At 39.0% G+C, this 21030-nt stretch overlaps 2 protein-coding genes across 5 annotated transcripts in view; one reads left to right on the top strand and one right to left on the bottom strand.

Annotated features, from left to right (window-relative positions):
• The window catches only part of zhx2a (zinc fingers and homeoboxes 2a), a 20173-nt gene extending 8154 nt beyond the window's left edge, over positions 1-12019 (top strand). Inside the window, exons 2-4 of one of the 4 annotated variants that reach the window (XM_051720519.1) lie at positions 677-796; positions 7624-10191; positions 10488-12019. In XM_051720519.1, coding sequence (XP_051576479.1) covers positions 7779-10181 — 2403 coding nt within the window. In that variant the 5' untranslated portion in view covers positions 677-796; positions 7624-7778 and the 3' untranslated portion in view covers positions 10182-10191; positions 10488-12019. The other 3 variants (XM_051720515.1, XM_051720518.1, XM_051720517.1) reach the window with 3 other exon arrangements.
• derl1 (derlin 1) lies at positions 11029-21030 on the bottom strand. The gene is made up of 8 exons (XM_051720521.1): positions 20680-21030; positions 15313-15424; positions 14983-15047; positions 14822-14848; positions 13454-13549; positions 13309-13361; positions 13053-13163; positions 11029-12766 (listed from the first exon to the last, which is right to left on the bottom strand). Exons 1-8 carry the CDS (start codon positions 20830-20832, stop codon positions 12607-12609), a joined length of 777 nt encoding a protein of 258 aa, XP_051576481.1. The 5' UTR covers positions 20833-21030; the 3' UTR covers positions 11029-12606.

Raw genomic sequence — 21030 nt, 5'->3', positions numbered from 1 at the left:
GAGATGTGAAGAATATTTGGGGTTTGTTTGGACACAAGCAGGTATGAGAAATGCATTATACCGTAATGATTACAATCGGGAGCCTACAAAGATGCAGGTTCACTTCCACGATGTGGTACAACTGTGTTCATATATACCTCTTCAAGCAGACTCGGGTGCGGTTACCATGTGCGCACCCAGGTTCGGAAAACAGTGATCACATCATCCAAACAAACCGAACTTTGACGTCATTCCAACCCAGGTGCACGCCAAAAGTGCTAGTGTGAAAGCTCCCTTAAACTACATACAAACTGTATATTTTTGGATAAGCCAAACTGGTATAGCAGAAAGTAAAAGATTAATAATTTTGTTGTTGCTCCATCAGGGACATGACAATTAGGCCTAAAGACATGGAGTTGATCAGTCTTATCAGGCCATTGACCTGTAACGCACAGTATGGGTCAGTTTGTTGCTGGCTTGTAAGGAGTTTCACTCTCTGAACCTTTAAAAAAGAAAATAAGTGTCTTAAGTGTTGTCAACATTCTTTGTTATGAGGAATGGCACTCAGTCTGCTCTTAGTTTAGAGAGGAAGTTTTAGTTTTTTAAACTGGTGCCTCTGACCCTCATTAGAAATTATTTAAAGGCATTTAGATGAACTTCATAGATAGTAACAATCCAACTATACTTGTTTTCTTAGGTGAAGCAGCAAGAGAATATTGACTGAGAATAAGGGTTGCAGAGAAGGAAAACTGGCCACACAGGACCTGGCCATCACCACAAACATTACTCTGGAGAGGAAGGAGATCATCTCTGACAGGTGGGCCTCGGATTTAGCCTGAAAAGATTTGTGAGAACAGTATAGTGGTATGAAGCCCAAACTGAGCTTAAGCGAGTTAAGATATGGTGTTTGTACAACAGAGCCAAGCCAGCTTTCTCAACACGGTTCCCACAGTCATGGAAAATCAATAAATATCAGGTAATTTAAAAATATGGATTTCCTTTTTCATGGCCTGATAAAGTAATGGAAATAAGTTATCATCAATCTAAAGGGTCATGGAAATTTCTAAAGTGAGTATATATATTTTTTCTATTTATGCTCTGCTTTAAAATACATAAATATTTGGCTAGAAATTGCTCTTCAAGAGAGCAAACTCTAATAATAATAAAAAAAAAAACATTTTAAATTTTTATCCAGTAATCCAAACAACTGGAAAAATCATGGAAAAGTCATGAATATATCATGTCTCAACATATGCTTCTAGTGCCTTTAACTTGTGAACCTGGATATCTAATAATTCTGTCAAATCTTAAATCATTTAATGTAATGAATGAAGTGTTAATTCTGTAGAGGAGTCCAGACTTTGAGGTGGAGTAATTGCCGGGGATGTGCTTGCACCTATGAAAAGAAAGAAAAAAAAACATTATCAGTCAAGACAGTCCATTTTCATATAACATTATTAAATCAAAGCTCTTCCATGCCTGAGATGAGTTTTAATTTATCCATGCCTTGTGTCTTTTTCAGACAGCTCACTTACTGATGCTGGTAGTTATTATGTAGTTATATCTCAGTTTTCTTCTTACAATACAAATTTAAAAGGCACTTGTCTAAAGGCCACATAAAAAATATAGTCTACAGAGGACTTGTATGTAAGTAAATACAGAAAGATTATTGTGTTTGTTGAGCTCACGTCATTTATCATTGCATGACAAGATTTTTTTTTTTTCAGCATATTGGAAAACATTAGGTCAAATTGGAAAGGTATTAAAAAAATAATTTAACATCATTGTTCTGCCTCCCAGTTTTCTTATCCCTAAAATGGTTGTTTTATTGTTGGTGTTGAGTCATCTGCTTTAGATCTTCATGAGATCAGGCCACTTGTGTGCTGTGAATCAAACTCACAGATGGATGACAGCAGTGATTACTGTACAATGGTATGAGTCTAATTTCCATTGAACAAAGCAGTTCTTGCGCATGCTAGAGGCTGAGTTTAGAAAAGATTTTTACTATTTTGTGTTTAAACTCTGTATGCAGTATAACAGACAATGCGTGGAAATTTAGGAAAAAGATTGTTGCCATTAATGTCTTAACTGGCTGTAGTTAGTGATGCATAAATCATGTTATCAAATTATCAGATCAACAGTGGCTCTATGGAATTTTAAAAAATGGCCTTTGTTCAATGATAACATTTGCAAGTGAACGTAGTGACGAGATGAAATCATGTAAACGAACTGGTGTTATCAGCTTAGCATTTTTATTTAACAAGGTATTTCATCCAAGGCTCATGGACCCGTTTACACCTGGTATTATGATCACATGTGGTCAGGTGAGACACATCAATGTGTGTCCTGTGACAACTCGCGTTCTAATTTTGAGGGGAGGGTCACTGTTATCAATTTAGTTATCAGTATTGTAAAATCTACTATCGGTCGACTTCTAGTGTATGTATCCGCTTTATTAAAATTGGAAGGTTATTTCCTTTTAAAGCCATCGTAACCAGCAAAGTTTAAACTCTTGTTTTAGCATAGCGGTTGATTGACAGATGAGTGGTGGCGTTTTGCTGCTGGGACGCATACAGGACGGATTAGCATGTACACCTCAAATGCGATCTGGTCACATGCGTTTTTGACCACATTCGTGTTTGGTTTTTGGGAACCGATCACAAAACGTTTTATACCCTGTTTAGACCTGAATTTAAGGCTGACCACATGTGATCTGATCACCCGAAAAGCATCTTAATACCAGGTGGAAACAGGTTCATAGAAACAGTGCTCAGTGATAACCCTGATCTCTTGATCTTCAGTGTGATTCCATGGGTATTCCATAACTCTCTGGGAAAGCAGCCATAGAAGTTTACAGCTAGCAGCAGGGATTTGGTTTCTTACAAAAACACTGTACGTGACCCTTACAGATGGCTTTAGCAGGTGCATCATGTCCTCTGTCTCTGGTTACTCGGTTAAAAATTGTTACTTAGCATGGTTTTCCCTGAGTTAAAGTAGCTAGATTGTTTCCATGCAGATGCAAATAAAGATTTAAACTGATGCGAGTATAATCAATGCACCTGCTCTTACTGACTTGTGAAAAATGTATCCGCATGAAAAAGTATACAGCAGAAAGCTGAAAGAATTAATTGGAATAATTAAAATTCGCATTCATCTCTCGATGTGGGTTTCACCCCGAAAGAACGGGCTCGGCCAAAAATAGGAATGCGGAACGTTCCTCATCTGGATCTCTGTGGAGAAAATCCCTCCCACCTGCTGCTAGGCTGTTTCTATGGCAACACATGAGTCCAGATTTTTGGAGGCCTGTCCCTGGGTACCCCATATCACTGAAAGCCTGGACACCTACCCAAAGGACTAGTTTGGTCTCTTGCTGTAAAACTACTTAATTGTCACATACACACAAATTTGGCCTCATTTAGACTTAAACTTTTTCTCTGTGAATCTAACTACAGCATTCAGTATTTGATTGTTGCTATGACTTGCTGTGATCCAAAATCTGGTGCCATACTATTTGAATAATATACTAATGAGTACCAGTTATCCTTCCTGCTATGGATCACTTTATACTCATACTCAAGTTACCACATTATGAAAGTCTATAAAATTGGTTATAATTATTTCAGGACAACAGATGTCTCAGCCAAAATGCTGTACCCATACACTCAACCCTTTTTTCTGCATTGTGATTAAAATGGCACTCAATGTAGATCCAGTGCAGTGCTGCAGGCTTCTACAGCCCTCTTTGATGAGATTTAAATTAATTCTGCCTCAATCCGAAATCCACCCACCCCCCACTGTGCTGCGCGGTATTAACAGAGCACTGTCTCCGCCCCTTCACAGCAGCTCCGCAGCAACATCCTTTCCTGGAAAAATGTGTGTCAATTCATGCACTAGCAGACGGGTGTACTGATATTTGTTTTGCTCCTGCCTAAGGCTGTCAAATTAAAATACGATCTGCATTCCCACCACTGGGTCAATAGCCCCGCAGTTTTGCCCTAAAATCCACCCTTAATACACTTCGTGCCAACGTCACACACCCTGCCCAATTCACAAGCATGAGGGAAACTAAAGCTGAGATATCAGACTCTGGAGACTAGCTAGCCCTCAAAATGAACACTGATTTGTACTGTGTCTGCAATTTCTTTTTTTAAATTTTTTACGAACCTGTACCGTTGTGTGCTGGATTCACAACATGTTGAGTTTGCGGACAAAATACTTAATCATGTCTTTGTTCGGGAAATGCCACGTTGATCTGACATTGACGTTACCAAATATTCAGAAGAGCCCTGATTTTGTCTGCTGACCAGTATTGACGATTCTCCATTCTCCTTTGATCTGTTGAGGTAAGCTGGTAGCTAGATATGAAAAATTGGGGAATGAGTATCTTGGTGCTGAAACCTCTGACCTGACTCAGCAAAACACAGTCTTTGACATTGACCCACCTCAATACCCTGTTGGCCTTCTTTGGCCCAAGGGCGCTTGGCTGTTTGCCCCGAGGAAGCCCAAAGGAGGCACGATGAAGCCCTGGAAGTGACAGTGGGAACGCAACCTACCCTGGCACGTACTAGCACACCCTCATTTTGCCCAATAGTGGAAACGTAGCTATTCTGAGTTGACTTCCCCCAGAGGTGGAGGTCTTGGGCGGTCTCGCTGCATAAGCATTAGGTACGTACATACAACTATATTTAATAAAAAACACTGTGGGACCACCCGTATTATGAAGCTTTAGTCCGTGGTAGTACTATGGCATCGGTATAGGCAACTGTGCAACAGTAATTTAACAGAACCGTCTATTGAAGCCATTCTTTTCTCGTTTTAGTTTTTTACTTAATATTTAAGAAATGGTACTGGCTAAATCTTTTGATTTTATCGTTTTATGCACATATGTTAACAGCCAGATGTTCTTTGCAATAAACAATCATTACAATTGCCAAAACACATGCTGATATGTTTATATTGATCTTTTGCCCCCTCTTGTGGATGTAGGATACAACATCAATTTAAAAATCAGATGTCCTTTTAAAAATAATGTCATTTGAAATTCGAATATAACTCGAATATAATTAGAATTTTGGTAGTATTTCAGTGAAAAATTCTAATCTAGTTTCTTTCTAATTTAGTCCCTACTCCTGTCTCAGCATTTGTTTCACATCACTTTTTACCATACATGTTTTTTCACATGCTTGTTAGAACTGACACTGGCACATTGCAACAGTCATTAGGCCTAGTGGATTTACAGCAACTGGCTTAATCTGAATATATCTGATATTGGAATAGTTTTTTTTTTCTTGTATTGATGTGACTGAATTGTCTTTGCAGTCATGTCCCTTCTTTAAAAACTTTAAGGTGGGCAAAAAAGTGTGGGCAAGTGTTTTTTATTTACATTTGTTTTTGTTGGTTTTGTCATTTTCCTTCTAAACTGTATTAGCATCAAGTACACCATAGTCAGTCTCTCTTTACTTATGTCAATAACAGCTATTGAGTCAAAGGCCATGTAACGGTTCTTTTTGAATGGCTTTAGATTTAATGATTGTGCTCACAACTGACTCGGGTCTTATGTTTTCTCATTCTTTAATTTTCTCATCCATTTCCTTGGCAAGCACTCAAGTTTGAGAGTGTGCATTTCTTTTCTATTTATCTTATTTATAGCTTATTTTTCATGAGGTAATGAATGCACCAGGCAATTGAGTGGTACCTTGATGAATCATGACGATTCAACCATATTTATTCCAGTATAGTTGCCGACCCTTCTTTATTACTGCTTGTATAGAAGAAACATTTTAACTTGAAGGTAAAATTTGTTTGCCTTAAAATAATCTTTACTATCCCAGCTATCTAATATGCAGAAATGACTAAAAGTAGCCTAATCCTTTAGTAGGTTATTTCCCAGAAAAATGTAAATAGTGGCACTACCACAGCATTGTATTGTTTGAGGATCTTGACCAGACTGACACAGCAATATTTGTTTAATCAAATAGTTTGGGGTGGGGCTAACTGTTTGGCCAAGCAATGGTAGATGGGGTAGTGTTCTAGAAACCTTTTTGAAAGTTTTTACAATTACAAAATTGCACACAATTACATTGTTTGCTGTATGTGTGTGTTTTTTGTTGTTGTTGTTTTTTCTCCCCCTTTTCTCCCCAATTTGGAATACCCAATTCCCAATGCGCTCTAAGTCCTCATGGTGGCGTAGTGACTCGCCTCAATCTGGGTGGCAGAGGACGAATCTCAGTTGCCTCCGCTTCTGAGACGTCAACCCATGCATCTTAACACGTGGATTGTTGAGCGTGTTACTGCGGAGACATAGCGCGTGTGGAGGCTTCATGCCATCCACCGCGGCATCCACGCACAACTCACCACGCACCCACCGAGAGTGCACCACATTATAGCGACCACAAGGAGGTTACCCCATGTGACTCTACCCTCCCTAGCAATCGGGCCGATTTGGTTGCTTAGGAGACCTGGCTGGAGTCACTCTGCACACCCTGGATTCAAATTTGTGAACTCCAGGGATGGTAGTCAGTGTCTTTACTCGCTGAGCTACCCAGACCCCACTGTATGTGTGTGTTTATAGGTCATCATTGCAAAGAAAAAATTAAGAACAAAACATTTTTTAATAAAACCTGTTGATTCATTGTTGTTTGGTTGCTTTTGAAATGCTAATTAATTGAGTACACACAATTATGAATCCAGTCAGCTTACATAGTGAATTGATGAGGCTTGATCCAAAAATTATCCTCGACCTTTTGGTTGTCCTATTTTGTCTCATTTTTTTCCCTTAGCACAATTTTCTTAAAGAAAGAAAGAAAGAAAAAAGAATGCCCAGCGCTTCATTAGACTGGTGCTCTCACAGTGAGTTCAGGCTGTGATATGAGATGTTTAGGGTCCCATCCATATTTAATCAGTCTCCAATGTACTGAGATCTGCTGAGGGCATCACAGGCTTGAAGTCTAATGCTAGATTGGATGTGTTTGGCCTAGCACAGGATGCTTCTGCCCATCCAGACAGTCTACCATATTGCTGATGCCTCTAATTCAAGCATGTCAAACTGAAACACAGAACAAGGGCATCTAAATGGTTCCATGCATTAGACATAAATATAGTCCTGTAAGTATAGTCCTTGCTGTGTTTTTTACTTTTACTCAAGCTGTGTTGTGCCTGAAGTTACCCCAATATTAATACAACTCATTCATTCTGAAAACAGACATAAGGTGCTTTTTCACCATCAGGCCAAATGGTTCTTGTTGTGCAACTACGCCATTCTTTACCGATCTGGGAACATTGACCAGATTATTTAGGATTAGAATGGACTGACTCAGCAAGTGACCAATCAAGAGTCGCCTGGTCAGTGAAGCCGCTCCACCAGCAAGGTTCTCTGTCCTGAGTATGGTTGGCTAACTGCGTTGAGAATGCCGGACCAGGAACTGTTTGTCACTGTACTGTACCAAACCATGCTCAAGAGGAAATGCAATTGGAACTGTTACTCACCCTGCTCAGAACTCTCAGCCCGATGGTGGAAAAACGCTTCTAGAGACACAAACTGCCTCTACTGTTTAGCTATCTTTTATATTACCTTAATAATTCTAATGCATGGTATCTAGCTTTATGTCAGTCACACTTTATTTGTATCTTTTCTCTTTTGAGTAGACTGTGTGGTCTGGGATGAAGTCTCATGAAGTCTTCCATAGGAGCTGACATTAAGAGTCAGCGGAATCATCATTTACTGATCCTCCACCAGACCAAGACCTGCCTATTGCCCATCAACAGATTCCCCCCGCACTGCACCGTCTTACTCCCTGACCATGGCTAGTCGGAGAAAGTCAACAACACCCTGCATGATCCGACCAGATGACATGGTAGCGACAGATGATGAAGATGAAATGGATTCCTGTGTAGACAGTACAGAGGAGAATGGATCCTCACATGTTTCATCTAGTGAGGACTGGACCGACAGAAAGAGTTCTGTGAACTTGATGCAGAAGGCAACAGAGGTGGAGAAACCGGAGGTAAAAACTCGACCTCAGAGGAAAATACAGGGAGGCTATGAGTGCAAATACTGTCCTTTTTCTACACAAAACCTCAACAAATTCAAAGAGCATGTTGATTCCAACCACCCAAATGTTATACTCAACCCACTATACTTGTGTGCGGTTTGCAATTTCAATACAAAAAAGTTTGATTCTTTGACAGAACACAATGAGAAATGTCATCCTGGAGAGAGCAACTTCAAGTTTAAGAGGATCAAACTCAACAGTCAGACCATTCTAGAACAGACAATCGAAGGTTCTAACTGCGCAGTCATCTATGATGCAGCCAGTCCTCAGTCAGGAGAGGACTTCACTGCTTTTCCTCTGAGCAAATCCTTGACAGTTAAGATGGGTAAGCCAAAAGCAGACAGTATCTGGTTTCCAGGAGATAGTAAGTTGGATAAACTCACTCCAGAGCTATCTAAAAAGCAAATTACTGCAGTGAATGTGAATGGGACTGTGATAATCCCAGATGCAACTCTTAAAGATGGCCTTTCTCATATAATGCCCTCCCTGCAACGCCCACCTAACTATAATTTGGTACCAAAAATTGCCGTCCCCTTGAACACTTCAAAATACAACCCCTCACTGGATGGCAACTTGACCCTCATCACTTCCTTTAACAAGTTTCCCTATCCTACTCAAGCAGAGCTCTCTTGGCTCACTGCAGCCTCTAAACACCCAGAAGAACAAATTAAAGTGTGGTTCACTACCCAAAGGCTAAAACAAGGTATCAGCTGGTCACCAGAAGAGGTTGAGGAAGCACGAAAGAAAATGTTCAACGGAACAATTCAGCCTGATCAACAAACGTTCACTGTCTTACCTGCTCAGTTAACTCAGTCCACTAAAGCTTCACAATCCCTAATCCAGACCATCCCTTGCCATGTCCTTGGACAATCCAGCCTAGTGTTGACACCAGTTGCCAATGGCTCCTCTATAACTAGTGCTCCTCTCACACTAACAGTTGCAAATCAAATAGCACAGGGTGTCAAGAGGCCCCACACAGTACCACTGGCTGCTGCTGAGGTAAAGAGGCCTTCAATAATCCAGTCCGTACAGAGTACTCCCAAGCCTGTCTCTCCAACACCAAGTCTTTCTTCAGATTGTGAAAAAACTACTGATCAGATCAGAGAACTGACTGCCAGCTATGCTCGATGCCAGTTTCCTGATGATGAAGAAGTGTATCGTCTCATCGAGATGACTGGCCTCTCTTGGGGAGAGATCAAAAAATGGTTCAGTGATCAACGCCATAGAAACCTGAAGGCAGTTCAACAAATTAAAACAGACCTCTCTACGAAGGACAGCCAGCCTCATAAACGTGTTGCCACGCAGTTTCCACTTCTTGAGAGAGTAAAAGGTAAATCCTCTGAGCAAATGAAAAAGTTAGAGGAAAGTTTCCAAAGGACTTGCTTTCCAACCCAGGCTGAGATAGATCACCTTGTGGCTGAAACCAGGCTCGCCAAAAATGAAATAGACTGCTGGTTTACAGAGCGTCGTGCACTACGAGACAACTTGGAACAAGCCTTGCTCAACTCGATGGGATCAAAACGACTGGAGCATCATCTTCAAAGGGGGTCACTGAATGGAATCCATGAGCAGGACAGCCATGTCAGGGACTCTCCTCTTCCCATTCTCACATCCTCCGTGTGTCCAGGGGACATTGACAGCAAGTCTCTTGGCCTTCTTAAGGACATGTTTGCAAAAACTCAGTGGCCCTCACCAGAGGAGTACAACCAACTAGAAATCCAAACAGGGCTTGTTCGTACAGAAATTGTTCGCTGGTTTAAGGACAACAGGTCTGCTCTGAAGAATGGAACCTTAGACTGGATGGAGCAATTTCAGAATCTTAGCAACAAAAGACCGAATGGGCAGAACAGCTCCTTGATTGGAGAGCAAGCCCAGAGTGTTCTGCAGAAGCACTTTCAAGAGGCAATGGTGCAAAAAGGGGAAGGTTTTGAGAAGCTGGCAGAACAGTCAAAACTAACCAACCAGGACATAGTTGAATGGTTCACCAGTAAACTGGTTCCAGACATAAGCAAGAGCAAGGACCAACATGGACAGACAAGTGTAGACAGCAAGAGGTGGATATCCTTGGCAGCTGATGGCAAAAACTACGATGCACAGAAAGTGTCACGAGACCTTGAAGTGCTGTCAGCAGAGCACAGAGTGACAGGATGAACTGGGTAAGGTATTGTCTTTTTCTGCTTTATTACTTGAACGTAAACTAGCTGGTTGATATTATAAATGGGGAAGGAGTGTGATTGGCTTCCCTGAAGTAATGGTTGCCTCATGATAATGTAGCAGCTGTGGCTCTTAAGACACCCAGGATGTCAGCAGTCTGTAATTTAGCCTTTACAAAAACAACTTGGCAGTGAGAGAGAGGACAGACCCCACATTTTGTGTGTGTTGGGGGGGGGGGTCCGTGTGTCAATTTTAGCATAATGTATGCGAGTCAAATTGCATTTGTTGCTTATTCTGTTGCAGAGGAAAACAGGCTGCTATGAATGAACTAGATAGGCCTGATGATTAAGGAATATCATCGTGTATGGAACCAATAATCTCATATCTGGACTCGACGTTATCAGAGATACGGACTGGGAGAGTCTGAAACACTGTCCGGAGAGTGACCATGGAGTGCCAAAGTTTGACTGCTATGTTATTATTGTGTTTGTTTTTTAAAAGGGCCCTTGTAAATATAATTTTTTTTCTGTACTTTACAGATTTGTAAAAACATTTTTGAAGATGACACTTTTACATTTATGAGTCCCAAGACATTTCCCTTAAACCTTATAATGGAATGTTGGACAAAACCAACCCACCTGCTAGTGTAGCTGGCATAGTTAAATCCAAGAGAACAAAATGTGGTCCATGATGGACACAGACAAGCGGTGCTTTTACAAAAAACGAGGTGATATTATGGACTTTTCTTTGGACCGTAAACACATTGCCTGCAATCTCATACTGTACCTATTGCCATGAAGGCAGAGCCACATGGTGGACCTAATCAAAACTAAAATCAAGACAATACAGTGATGCACAGCATGTTTATTTGTTCTTGTAGACACATTTTTGGCAATATTATGGTAACTGCAAAATCATCTTTATCATGTTGGCTTTTCCAAGGCATAGTTTCCCATTTCCACTACTCTGCTGTGAACTGCTTTCGGCTCGCTTCAACGTATTTTTTTTCTTGCAGCTGTTTTAGTGTCATGTTCAGACATGCATCAGGAATACTGTACTGCAATCAAGAATCCTGCTTGCTCTTTATAAGAACCAGTCTGCTGTAATTCAATAAAACACAACTGATTGAAATCTTACTTTGATCCCCACTGTTTACCAAAAACAGCAACATTGCCATTGTAAAAATTCAACCAACAGAGCATGTTCTCTTAAAGAGCTCCCTAAAGAGATTCAACAAAATTTAGGGTACTGCAAGATATAAATACATGTTAAAGGCTCCTGTATCCTGAATGTGTCCCTCAAGACACATTGTGTAATCAATGAACTTTCAGAATTAGCAAGCAAAATTGCTTTTTACAACTATCTGTAGCATTGGTAATTGCTGTTAGTAATTGTAACTCAATAAAACATCAATTAAGAAGCACTAGAAATAAAAACTGACCATTTAGTAAAGATTGTGATTTGGAAAGGAGTTTGGCAAGATTAACTTTGATGCAACTGTATACAATATCTTATACTATGTGCACGACATTTGTATTGTAATGCGTTTTCTTTGTAAAGAACCTTTGTCAAAATGTTCAGGGACATATAACCACATTAGTGTGCCATATAACCTATAGATATAACTACCAGTGTACAAACAGCTAATGTTAATTAACTTTGATTTCTTTTTGCTGATTGGCCAGTGAACTGATTGTGGAAAGGTTTGTGTGCATGTGAGATTTTATATACAGTCTATATCACAAGGTAATTGTTAACTTAAGTTTAATCAATAATGTGTGAAAAGTGCATGGCAGTTTTTTCTGTAATTAAATTGATTGATACCCTTTACACAAGGTTTGCATCTAAACACATGTATAAAACAAACAGACTGAAATATGCACAGCACTTTCATCTGCAAGTTCTAATTGGTAATTTACAAAATGTAAACAAAGTTTACAACAAACTGAACCTAATGAATTTTAGAATCAAATGAGTTGATTTATAAAAACTGGTGATCAAAATTTTAGACACATCATGACCATTCTGAAACAGATAAGCTAATAAACATTCTACACTGAAAAGTCCATGGAGAAATTAAACATACAAGTTTTCATCTGAGCAAATAATATGTAGCCTGCATACACTGAATGCTGTCATATTCTGGGAAGGACAATCAAAGTCCCCTGAATTTCTTACCATTAAACCAACTATGCTACAGCAGGCATTTTAACAGAGCCTTTCAAAAACTACACACTGTGAAACTCAGATGTAAAATGAAAATAAGTAACGCTAGGACGGAGCTCGGTCACATTTCTCTTTTCATTGTGGGTCTGAAGAAAAGCAACAACAAAAATGAACCCCGAAACATATAAAATCCATATTCTGCAGCATTGATGTTAGAAGTTTCAGTATTTATCCATGGGTGCATTAGGGAAAGGCTTCAGTCGTCCCCAAGGCGAAAGCCTTCACCCCAGTTATGGCGTCCACCACCACCACCACCACCACCACCACCTCCTGCCTGCTCCTGGGGCACAGGTCTCCTGCTTGGAGGAACTCCAAATCCAGATACCCCACCTCGTCGACTGGGGAACATTTGGTACCTAATGGAGGAATGATATATGAAAATAAAGCATATACACAGCCTAGACCACAAGAAAGAATGATGTGCCATTTAGATATCTAAACATATTTATGTTTTGAAGGATTTAAATTCTTTTATATTTGATGAGTAGCATGGTTTGGGCATTTTTTTTAAATTTAAATTCCATAAAATATATTTGCTTGCCTGTCCCATTCAACTGTCCCGAAATTAATAAACCAAATACTTCATAAACATCAGCATTGGTCAACTGGTAAAAGGAAGCTGAGGCCAGACTATAAACTCACAGGAACTGTGGGGTGGAGAGGAAGGACCTGCCACCCAGGTCCATGGGGTATTTGAACATCAGGAAGTAGTAAAGGTGGCCAACTAAGTTCCCAATCAGCTCATTGACAACACTGGGAAAAAAAGGAATAAAAATGGTTATTGTTTCACAAATTGCTATGTGACTGTGATGACGACTCATTGTTATGCAAAATCTACATATGAAATCTGACATTGACATTTGATTGAAGCTGTGTGGAAGTGAAAAAAATTTCTTACGAGCCACCGATGATATAGTTGAATCCCAGAATGACCCAAGGGAGATAACAAGCCTGTAAAAAATTAACAGGTTTCAGTATGGAGAATTAAAAACATGTCTCACAATAACATATAAAAACATGATACATTAAAATGTATTAAGCACCTTGAATCTGGTGCCAAACCAGAAAGATACAATTGTGTCTCGATTTAGCTGAGCCCAGACGTACAGAACAGACATGATCAAAGGGATCATCAGGAGCTGCGAAAATATAAACAAGTCATTACAAACAAACACATGAATAATAAATTACAAATAATAATATACCAGAATTTTGTTCATACAACAAATACAAAAGTCAGGTAGTACCACCCTGAAATAACTAATATCCTAAATAAAAGGCTTAAATAACTCAACGGCTTATAAATCATAAGAGGTTGTGTCTTTCAATAAAGTATCATAAGGTTTCAGACAATGTAAGAGTGATAGAAAAAATGTCGATGTCTTCACTCAACCACTTAAAGGAATTTAGAGACATCCTCTTATAAATTGTACAAATTCACATAGAAGTCTTTAAAAATTGTTAGATAACACTGATTCAAAGTTGCAATTTAACTGAGGCAATTTAACGTTTTACAGATGATGATGTGGAGACCGGGGGCAATTGTAAAAAAAAAATATTTATTTTTTTTACATTTTCCTTCATAATTTGCAGACTACTCAAAATATCCATGTCTTCTTTTGGTATAAGAAACATACATATCTGCACTAACCATTTATACTCACTGAGAAATTTATTAGGAACACCTTTACACCTACATATTCATGACATTATCTAATCAGCTAATCATGTGGTAGCAGTGCAATTCATAAATCATGCAGATACGGGTCAGGTGCTTCAGTTTATGTTCACATCAACCATCAGAATGGGGAAAAATGTGGTCTCAGTGATTTGGACCGTGGCATAATTGTTGGTGCCAGATGGGCTGGTTTGAGTATTTCTGTAACTGCTGATCTCCTGGGATTTTCACACACAACAGTCTCTAGAATTTACTCCAAATGGTGAAAAAAAAAAAAAAAAACATCCAGTGAGTGTCAGTTCTGCGAATGGAACGCCTTGTTGATGAGAGAGGTCACCAGAGAATGGCCAAATTGGTTTGAGCTGACAGAAAGGCTATGATAACTCAGATAACCCCTCTGTACAATTGTGGTGAGAAGAATATCATCTCAGAATGCACAACACGTCAAACCTTGAGGTGGATGGGCTACAACAGCACAAGACCACGTCAGGAACTTTATTATGACCATAGTGTTCCTAATAAAGTGCTCAGTTAGTGTATTATTGTTTGTGTGTTTATTTGTAACGCCATGCCACCTTCTATGACTATTTTCATGCCAAATACCATTGAGTTTGATACACAAGAGTGTTACAATTGCCTCAGTCACTGGGGGCAATTCTAACGCTCAAAAAATTTATATTTGTTATAGTATGAGTTCATGTTTGGATAAAGGAAAAAATAAATAAGAACTAACCTGCATATCCATCATTAAGCCTGTTATCTGAATTATAGATGTCAAGGAGGATACACATAGTTACTGCAAGAAAGGTTTGAGCCAAAGGAAAATGAACATGACTAAAAGAAAAGCTCAGCTTTTTTATATTATAGTATTATATGTTATGGCAGAAAGGATACAACAATGCAAATCCAGTTGAACAGAAGCATGAAAATATAGTCTGCTGGTCTTCCATCAAAAGCTCCTATGAAAGGGGGAATAGATGATAATTAGCATGTGATGTGATGTTTCTTACCAGCTGAAAACTTTTAATAGGTTTGTAATAGAAAAAACTGAGTACATTTCACAGAGCTGAAATTGGTCTGAATGTTCTTTTCAATTTGAGGAACAGACTACAAGATATCATCACTTGTGCGGAGTCAGAACCAGATGTGAGATGTGTCAGATGTTATCCTTAATAAAATTTAAAAAAATATTGAAGGCTACAAAAGATTTGGCATGTGACCAACCTGTTTCAAGCCTAGAGGAGTATTGGTAGAGGAAATACAAATTAACCAGGTAGAGAAAACCTGTCCCTGGGCCAACTGGGAAATACAACGTTGAAGATATTGGTCTCCATATCTGTAAAGAAGGAACAGAAAAATTGTCAGTGACTTGATGCAGGGCACAGTTGTAGATCCTGATAAACAAGTGATTTTGGATCTGGGCTAGTGAAATACAATAGCCAATAGCAGAGACAGTGTATCAGAGTAGTTTTTGATGATCTTGTTTAAAACTAGCTAAGCACACACAACACAAACTGAAGTGGAGCAAAAGAGAACCAAAGGACCCTTTCACATTTCTGGGTCTGGAATGTGCAAATGTATAATGTGTGATAAATATAAATAAAAAAAAATTAGTGGTGAATAGGAGACCTATAAATACTATTTATAAGTTCCCATTTGCACCAATAGCCACTGAATTACCACAAATTCACAAAAAAAGAAAATATCCTCCCAAGAAGTTTTGGCTTTGCTATAGGCTATGCATAATTTCATTTCATTTAAACCGACTGATCTCAATTCAGGAGAATATAAGCGGTCATTAAAATTTCGATGCACCGAATAATGTGACAAAACAACATGCCACTGAACTTTGGGAGAAACGGCCACATAACCACATCTGGTAAGAAACCTCATTAAGTTTTTACATTAAAACCTGTTTGAGCCAAAAGTGTAGTCTCTAGTTTCATCCGATATGCCATTTTATAAATAGTTACTAGTTTCAAATCAAAAAAGTGAATGGCAAATGCACACAGCAGTCACGCTCAGGTCTCAGGAGGATATAAAAATTAGGGCTGGGAAATTTAACATGTTAATTTTTGCGCTTAATAGTTGACCGTTTAACACGTTAAACAAATTAAAGCAATCAATGCAGTATCCTTTTTTCCCCACTTCCTGAAACTTCACTGTTTTTCCCTACTTCCAGTGGCTAAAATTGGCATATATACATTTCCAAGAGGTACACGCTTGACTCGACAGCACATTCGAGCACAGAAACTGATTGTGTGGAGCAGTGCATGCTTATTCATGACGCGCGACACATGCTAGGGGTATATTTAACACGGGAGCGGATTTACCATACGGAGAATGGAGACTTCACCCATAAGCAGTGATCCAGGTGTGGGTGAGATACTCCCGTATCTCTTTGCATAGCCCAAAAACGCTCACTTACTGTCATCTAAACCAGTGTCAAAAGTGAAACCCAGCATGTGTGCGATAGAGACTGAATGGCAGCCAGAGAAAATAATAGTTTTGATATTTTAAAATTCAGCAAATTAAACTTCAGCATCCAATTTGATGTGTATCTGTATGTGTAGTGTCTAATAATGCATTGGCAATGTACACTTAAGTTTATCTTGCCAATAAAGCTTCATATGAATTGAATCTGCCCATTTGATCCTTAAAAAAGTCCACTGGAAAACGGCAGAAGATTTTTCCCAACTTTTAGTTACAGCATATCCACTGATTTTATGTCACGTATACATACACTTGTATCAAAGATTTATACCTTTAAAAAAAAAATCTAATAATTTTAACAGATTTACATAGATTTAATAGATTTACTTATTTACATTTATGCATTTGGCAGACGCTTTTATCCAAAAAGACTTACAGTGCCCTTATTACAGGGACAATCCCCCTGGAGCAACCTGGAGTTAAGTGCCTTGCTCAAGGACACAATGGTGGTGGCTGTGGGAATTGAACCAACAACCTTTTGCTTACCAGTTCAGTGCTTTAGCCCACTACACCACCACCACTCCATATATTTAAATCACTAAAATAAATAACAAAGTGTAAATATATTTATGATTACATTTTTTAATGTTTGTTGTAACGTACACCAAGATGAATCGTGATTAATCACAGAAAACTGCGATTAATTAGTTAACATTTTTAATCGATCCTCAACCCTAATAAAAATAGAGAGAGAGATGTATCACACCAGTCAGAAAAGAGAAAGATGTCAAATGTAATGCCACTCACTCAGCAGCTGTATATGAAACCCCACTGCAGTTGTGTTGACTAGTTTTTTTATAGATGTCATGGTAATATAACACAAAGAATAATGTTATAAGTGTTACAAATAGTTTTACGCTGCTAAATCAGAGTCTGTGAAGACGGTCCATAGAAACTGACACCATCACTGCCAAAAAAAAAAAAAAGAGTGGATTTTCAAAGATGTCACCGTGCTTGCACTGCAGATTTAATTCACCTCACATCCTCGAGTGACCAACATTATTTAAAGTGCCTGAGCAAGACTGCTGCGATGAAGCAGCTTTAGCCCAGACATCACACTCAGAGGAATAGATACTCATCTGATCTGTCATCCACATTTGTTGGGTAAAATTCCCAGGCTAGAAAAACTGGGTCAGTAAACAACAAACACACCCCCCACACAAATTTTACACTCTCTCTAGTGTTTAATTTGTTCTCAACATGCACATGCACACCTTCTGCCTCTCTATAGTCTGCTAGTGTCTTTCCCCCTCCATGTCCTCCTCCCTTTCTCTCTTCCCTCTGGCACACACAGAAACTCTAAGCTAGCAGGGTTTTTGGTCTGGGGGAACTGAATCCGCTGAGCAGTAATGCTTTGATGTTGGCATCTGAACCGACTCTGCGGTATCCAGCCAGTCCAGAGGCCCCTTCGCGCACCGCAGCATAAATCACGGTAGCTCACTTGTGTGGAGAGGTGACCTCTGTGGACTGCAGCACAGAGAAAAGTGGGTTAAAAACCACAGCAGGATTGGTATGCCGGTGAAAGAATGGGGGAGAGGGAGAGGCTTGGTTTATTTGGCCGCTTCTCAATGATTAAATGGTTTCTTCACAAGACAAATGTGCCGTGGCCCAAGTGCTAGTTCGCTGTGACAAAACGCTTTGTGTTTCAATGGCATTACCTATAGCTGTATAAAGCAAAATGTTCTCTCTTTGAGTAGACGATATTGCACATGTAGTTTATCTGCACTATCCAGTGTGTGGAGCAATGCTTTTTATCACTCAATAGCTGTAGTTATTGTTTATTGACTGTATCTACATTATAAATCTGTACTAACAGTATAGAGGTCATGAGGTCGGAGGGCTGTGTTGTTACTAGTGAGCCAGCAGACTGCAGTAGAAAGGCAGGCTTCCAGAGTCTGCCCATTATAAATAATAGGCTAGTAATTACAATTAGATGTGTCCGCCACACAGTGTGTGAATAAAAATCACAGAAGCACCAAATTAAAAGGAGCTTAACTTTGAAAGACTTAAATCACAACTATAATTGCAGCTGCAAAGGTAAGTCAAATTAGGTTGATTAGCCATTAGCAGTGTGTGCCAGGTAGAAGACGATCAAAGCAACAGACTTCCGAAGAGGTCAGATGCCCAGTGCAAGGTGTCATCGATTACAAAAATGTGTCCCGGGGAACAGATTAAACAAACATAATGATGCCAAACTTAAACAGCCAAGAAATGCCAACTTTCATACATAGGGATGGAAACTTCACATGCTAAATGGCACAACAGTTAAAGAGATAGTTCATCCAAAAATGAAAATTCTCTTTACTCACCCTCATGCCATCCCAGATGTTTATGACTTTCTTTTTTCTACTGAACATAAATGAAGATTTTAAGACTTTTTCAGCTCTATCGGTCCACATAACTGACATGTTTTGCTAAAAACTTTCAGAAAGTGAAAGTGAAAGTGGAGATTTATAGTAAAAAAGGACTTCAATATTTATCTGTTTTTCACCCACACTTATCATATCGCTTCTAAAGATATGGATTTATCCAATGGAGTCTTATCGATTACTTTTATGCTGTGATTTTTGGAGCTTCAAAGTTCTGGCCACCATTCACTTGCAGTGACTGGACCTAAAGAGCTGATTCTTCTAAAAATCTTTGTTTGAGTTCAGCAGGAGAAATAAAGTCATACACGTTTGGAATGGCATGAGGATGAGTAAATAATTTTTGAGTGAACGATCCCTTTAAGCCTCAAAAAATACTGTAGTGTGCGATGTACATTTCCAGCTCCTTTTATACCGAAGATAACTTTTAGGGGGCTTTTCTTCTTCAGGAATCTTGTATTATCACACTACAAACAGTTCAGAACTTGTCTGACACCATTTTTAAAAAGGACTAAAACTGTTTTGAAGGAAATTATTCCATATAATGTCTTGACATTAATATGTCCTGTATATATCTATATGTGTACCATGCTATTAGCCACCTGGGGATACTTATAATCTGGTTCGGTAATGATAGTGATGAAAATATCAGATCATTTTAAGAGAAGCCTTTCATACAAATGCTTCATACAAATTATTCATCACGTCTTTTGCACTTTGTTGCCCACAAACAAATAGCTTTGCGCCACCTGGTGGAATTGACTGAAACAGGAAACAGTAAAAAACATATTTATGCAGATACATTTAATAAAGGACTATATTTAATTAGCTATTTTGACAAAAAATTCAAATGCTTCTCATTTTGTTTAGGCAAAATGCCCAAATTTGGCACCAGAAACGCAGAACTCTGCAATTTTCTAAATAGAATACGATTTATATTTCGCAAAATTCAAACATTTTCTAATTAGGTATGGGAAACGACGTTTAAATAAACGCCATCACCGTTACAAGCAGTGCTTGTGGAATGAAATATGTATTTTGAGGAAAGCGCTCCGTGCCGGAAGTAACCTCAGCAGCGTACTCAACTGTCATTGGTTGAACGCAGACTAGGGTGGGACGCGTTCACGTTATGTTTTTCGTGGGTGCGCAATTTTTGACTAAACGGCGGCGGGTTGTTTCTCTAGCAATACTATGATATTTCTCCAGCATAACAGCCTTAGTAGTGAGTTGCGTAAATATGTAAGATGTAATTAGGTACAAATTAGGATATTGTTAATGAAAATGTAACCGATATGGTACGGTATTGTCCCTGTTTGCTATTCTTCTTAAGTTTAACATCCTGTATAACATCACATATTAACCATTCGTTTCTACATGTCTAACGTTAAATGTTCTTCTACTCCCTAATATATATATATATATATATATATATATATATATATATATATATATATATATATTATTACAATAACACATCCATGTAATTGAGGCAAATATCATTAGTAGTACGAATGTTGTAGTTAATATCGCAGCCAGGCTGCCGACTTTAGCATATAAAGCGATCACTCTCATTATCATAAATATCATACAGTTTACTACCGCACAGCTCTCCTGAACGCAGCCCATGTGTCGCATCTGAGTCACGTTACTCCACTATGAGGCCTACAAGGCCTTAGTCATAGCTACTGTTTAATAAAGCCCCCCACATGTTTCAAATTGCACTAAAACGTACCTGGAATTTATGAAAGAATGCCTCCGGCCATAAAACAAGATACATAGGACTGATCAATCCCAGCTTTCCTATTAACGGCACAGCAATGGATCCAGCAAACCAGTAACGAGTGACGAAAGGGATGTTTTTAAACCAGTCCCCGATATCTGACATCTTGCCATATGATTTGAGACCTTGGAGATTCTCTGTCTGTTCTCCGCCGATGCGGGTTTGGAAAAGAGCGAATGCAACAAACGAATCTGTGAGCACAACGCAGAAATGCTGTTTCAGTCCTCTTCTATTTTGGTTTGGTTACTATGCTGCCTGATGTACGTAATACTTCCCCATTCAGTTTACATGACGTGGCCGCGT

Source organism: Myxocyprinus asiaticus, chromosome 16, assembly GCF_019703515.2.
Source record: "Myxocyprinus asiaticus isolate MX2 ecotype Aquarium Trade chromosome 16, UBuf_Myxa_2, whole genome shotgun sequence".
NCBI classification, from domain to species: Eukaryota; Metazoa; Chordata; class Actinopteri; order Cypriniformes; family Catostomidae; genus Myxocyprinus; species Myxocyprinus asiaticus.
The sequence above is the reverse complement of the archived record's forward strand: the minus strand, read 5'-3'. Positions and strand labels throughout refer to the sequence as shown.

Coding starts and splice junctions, on each gene's coding strand:
- derl1 (XM_051720521.1), bottom strand. CDS start 20,832: ATGTCAGATATCGGGGACTGGTTTAAAAACATCCCTTTCGTCACTCGT. Junction 13,362..13,453: donor GGTTTGGCACCAGATTCAAG/GTGCTTAATACA, acceptor AATTTTTTACAG/GCTTGTTATCTCCCTTGGGT. Junction 12,767..13,052: donor CTCTCCACCCCACAGTTCCT/GTGAGTTTATAG, acceptor TTCCTCCATTAG/GTACCAAATGTTCCCCAGTC.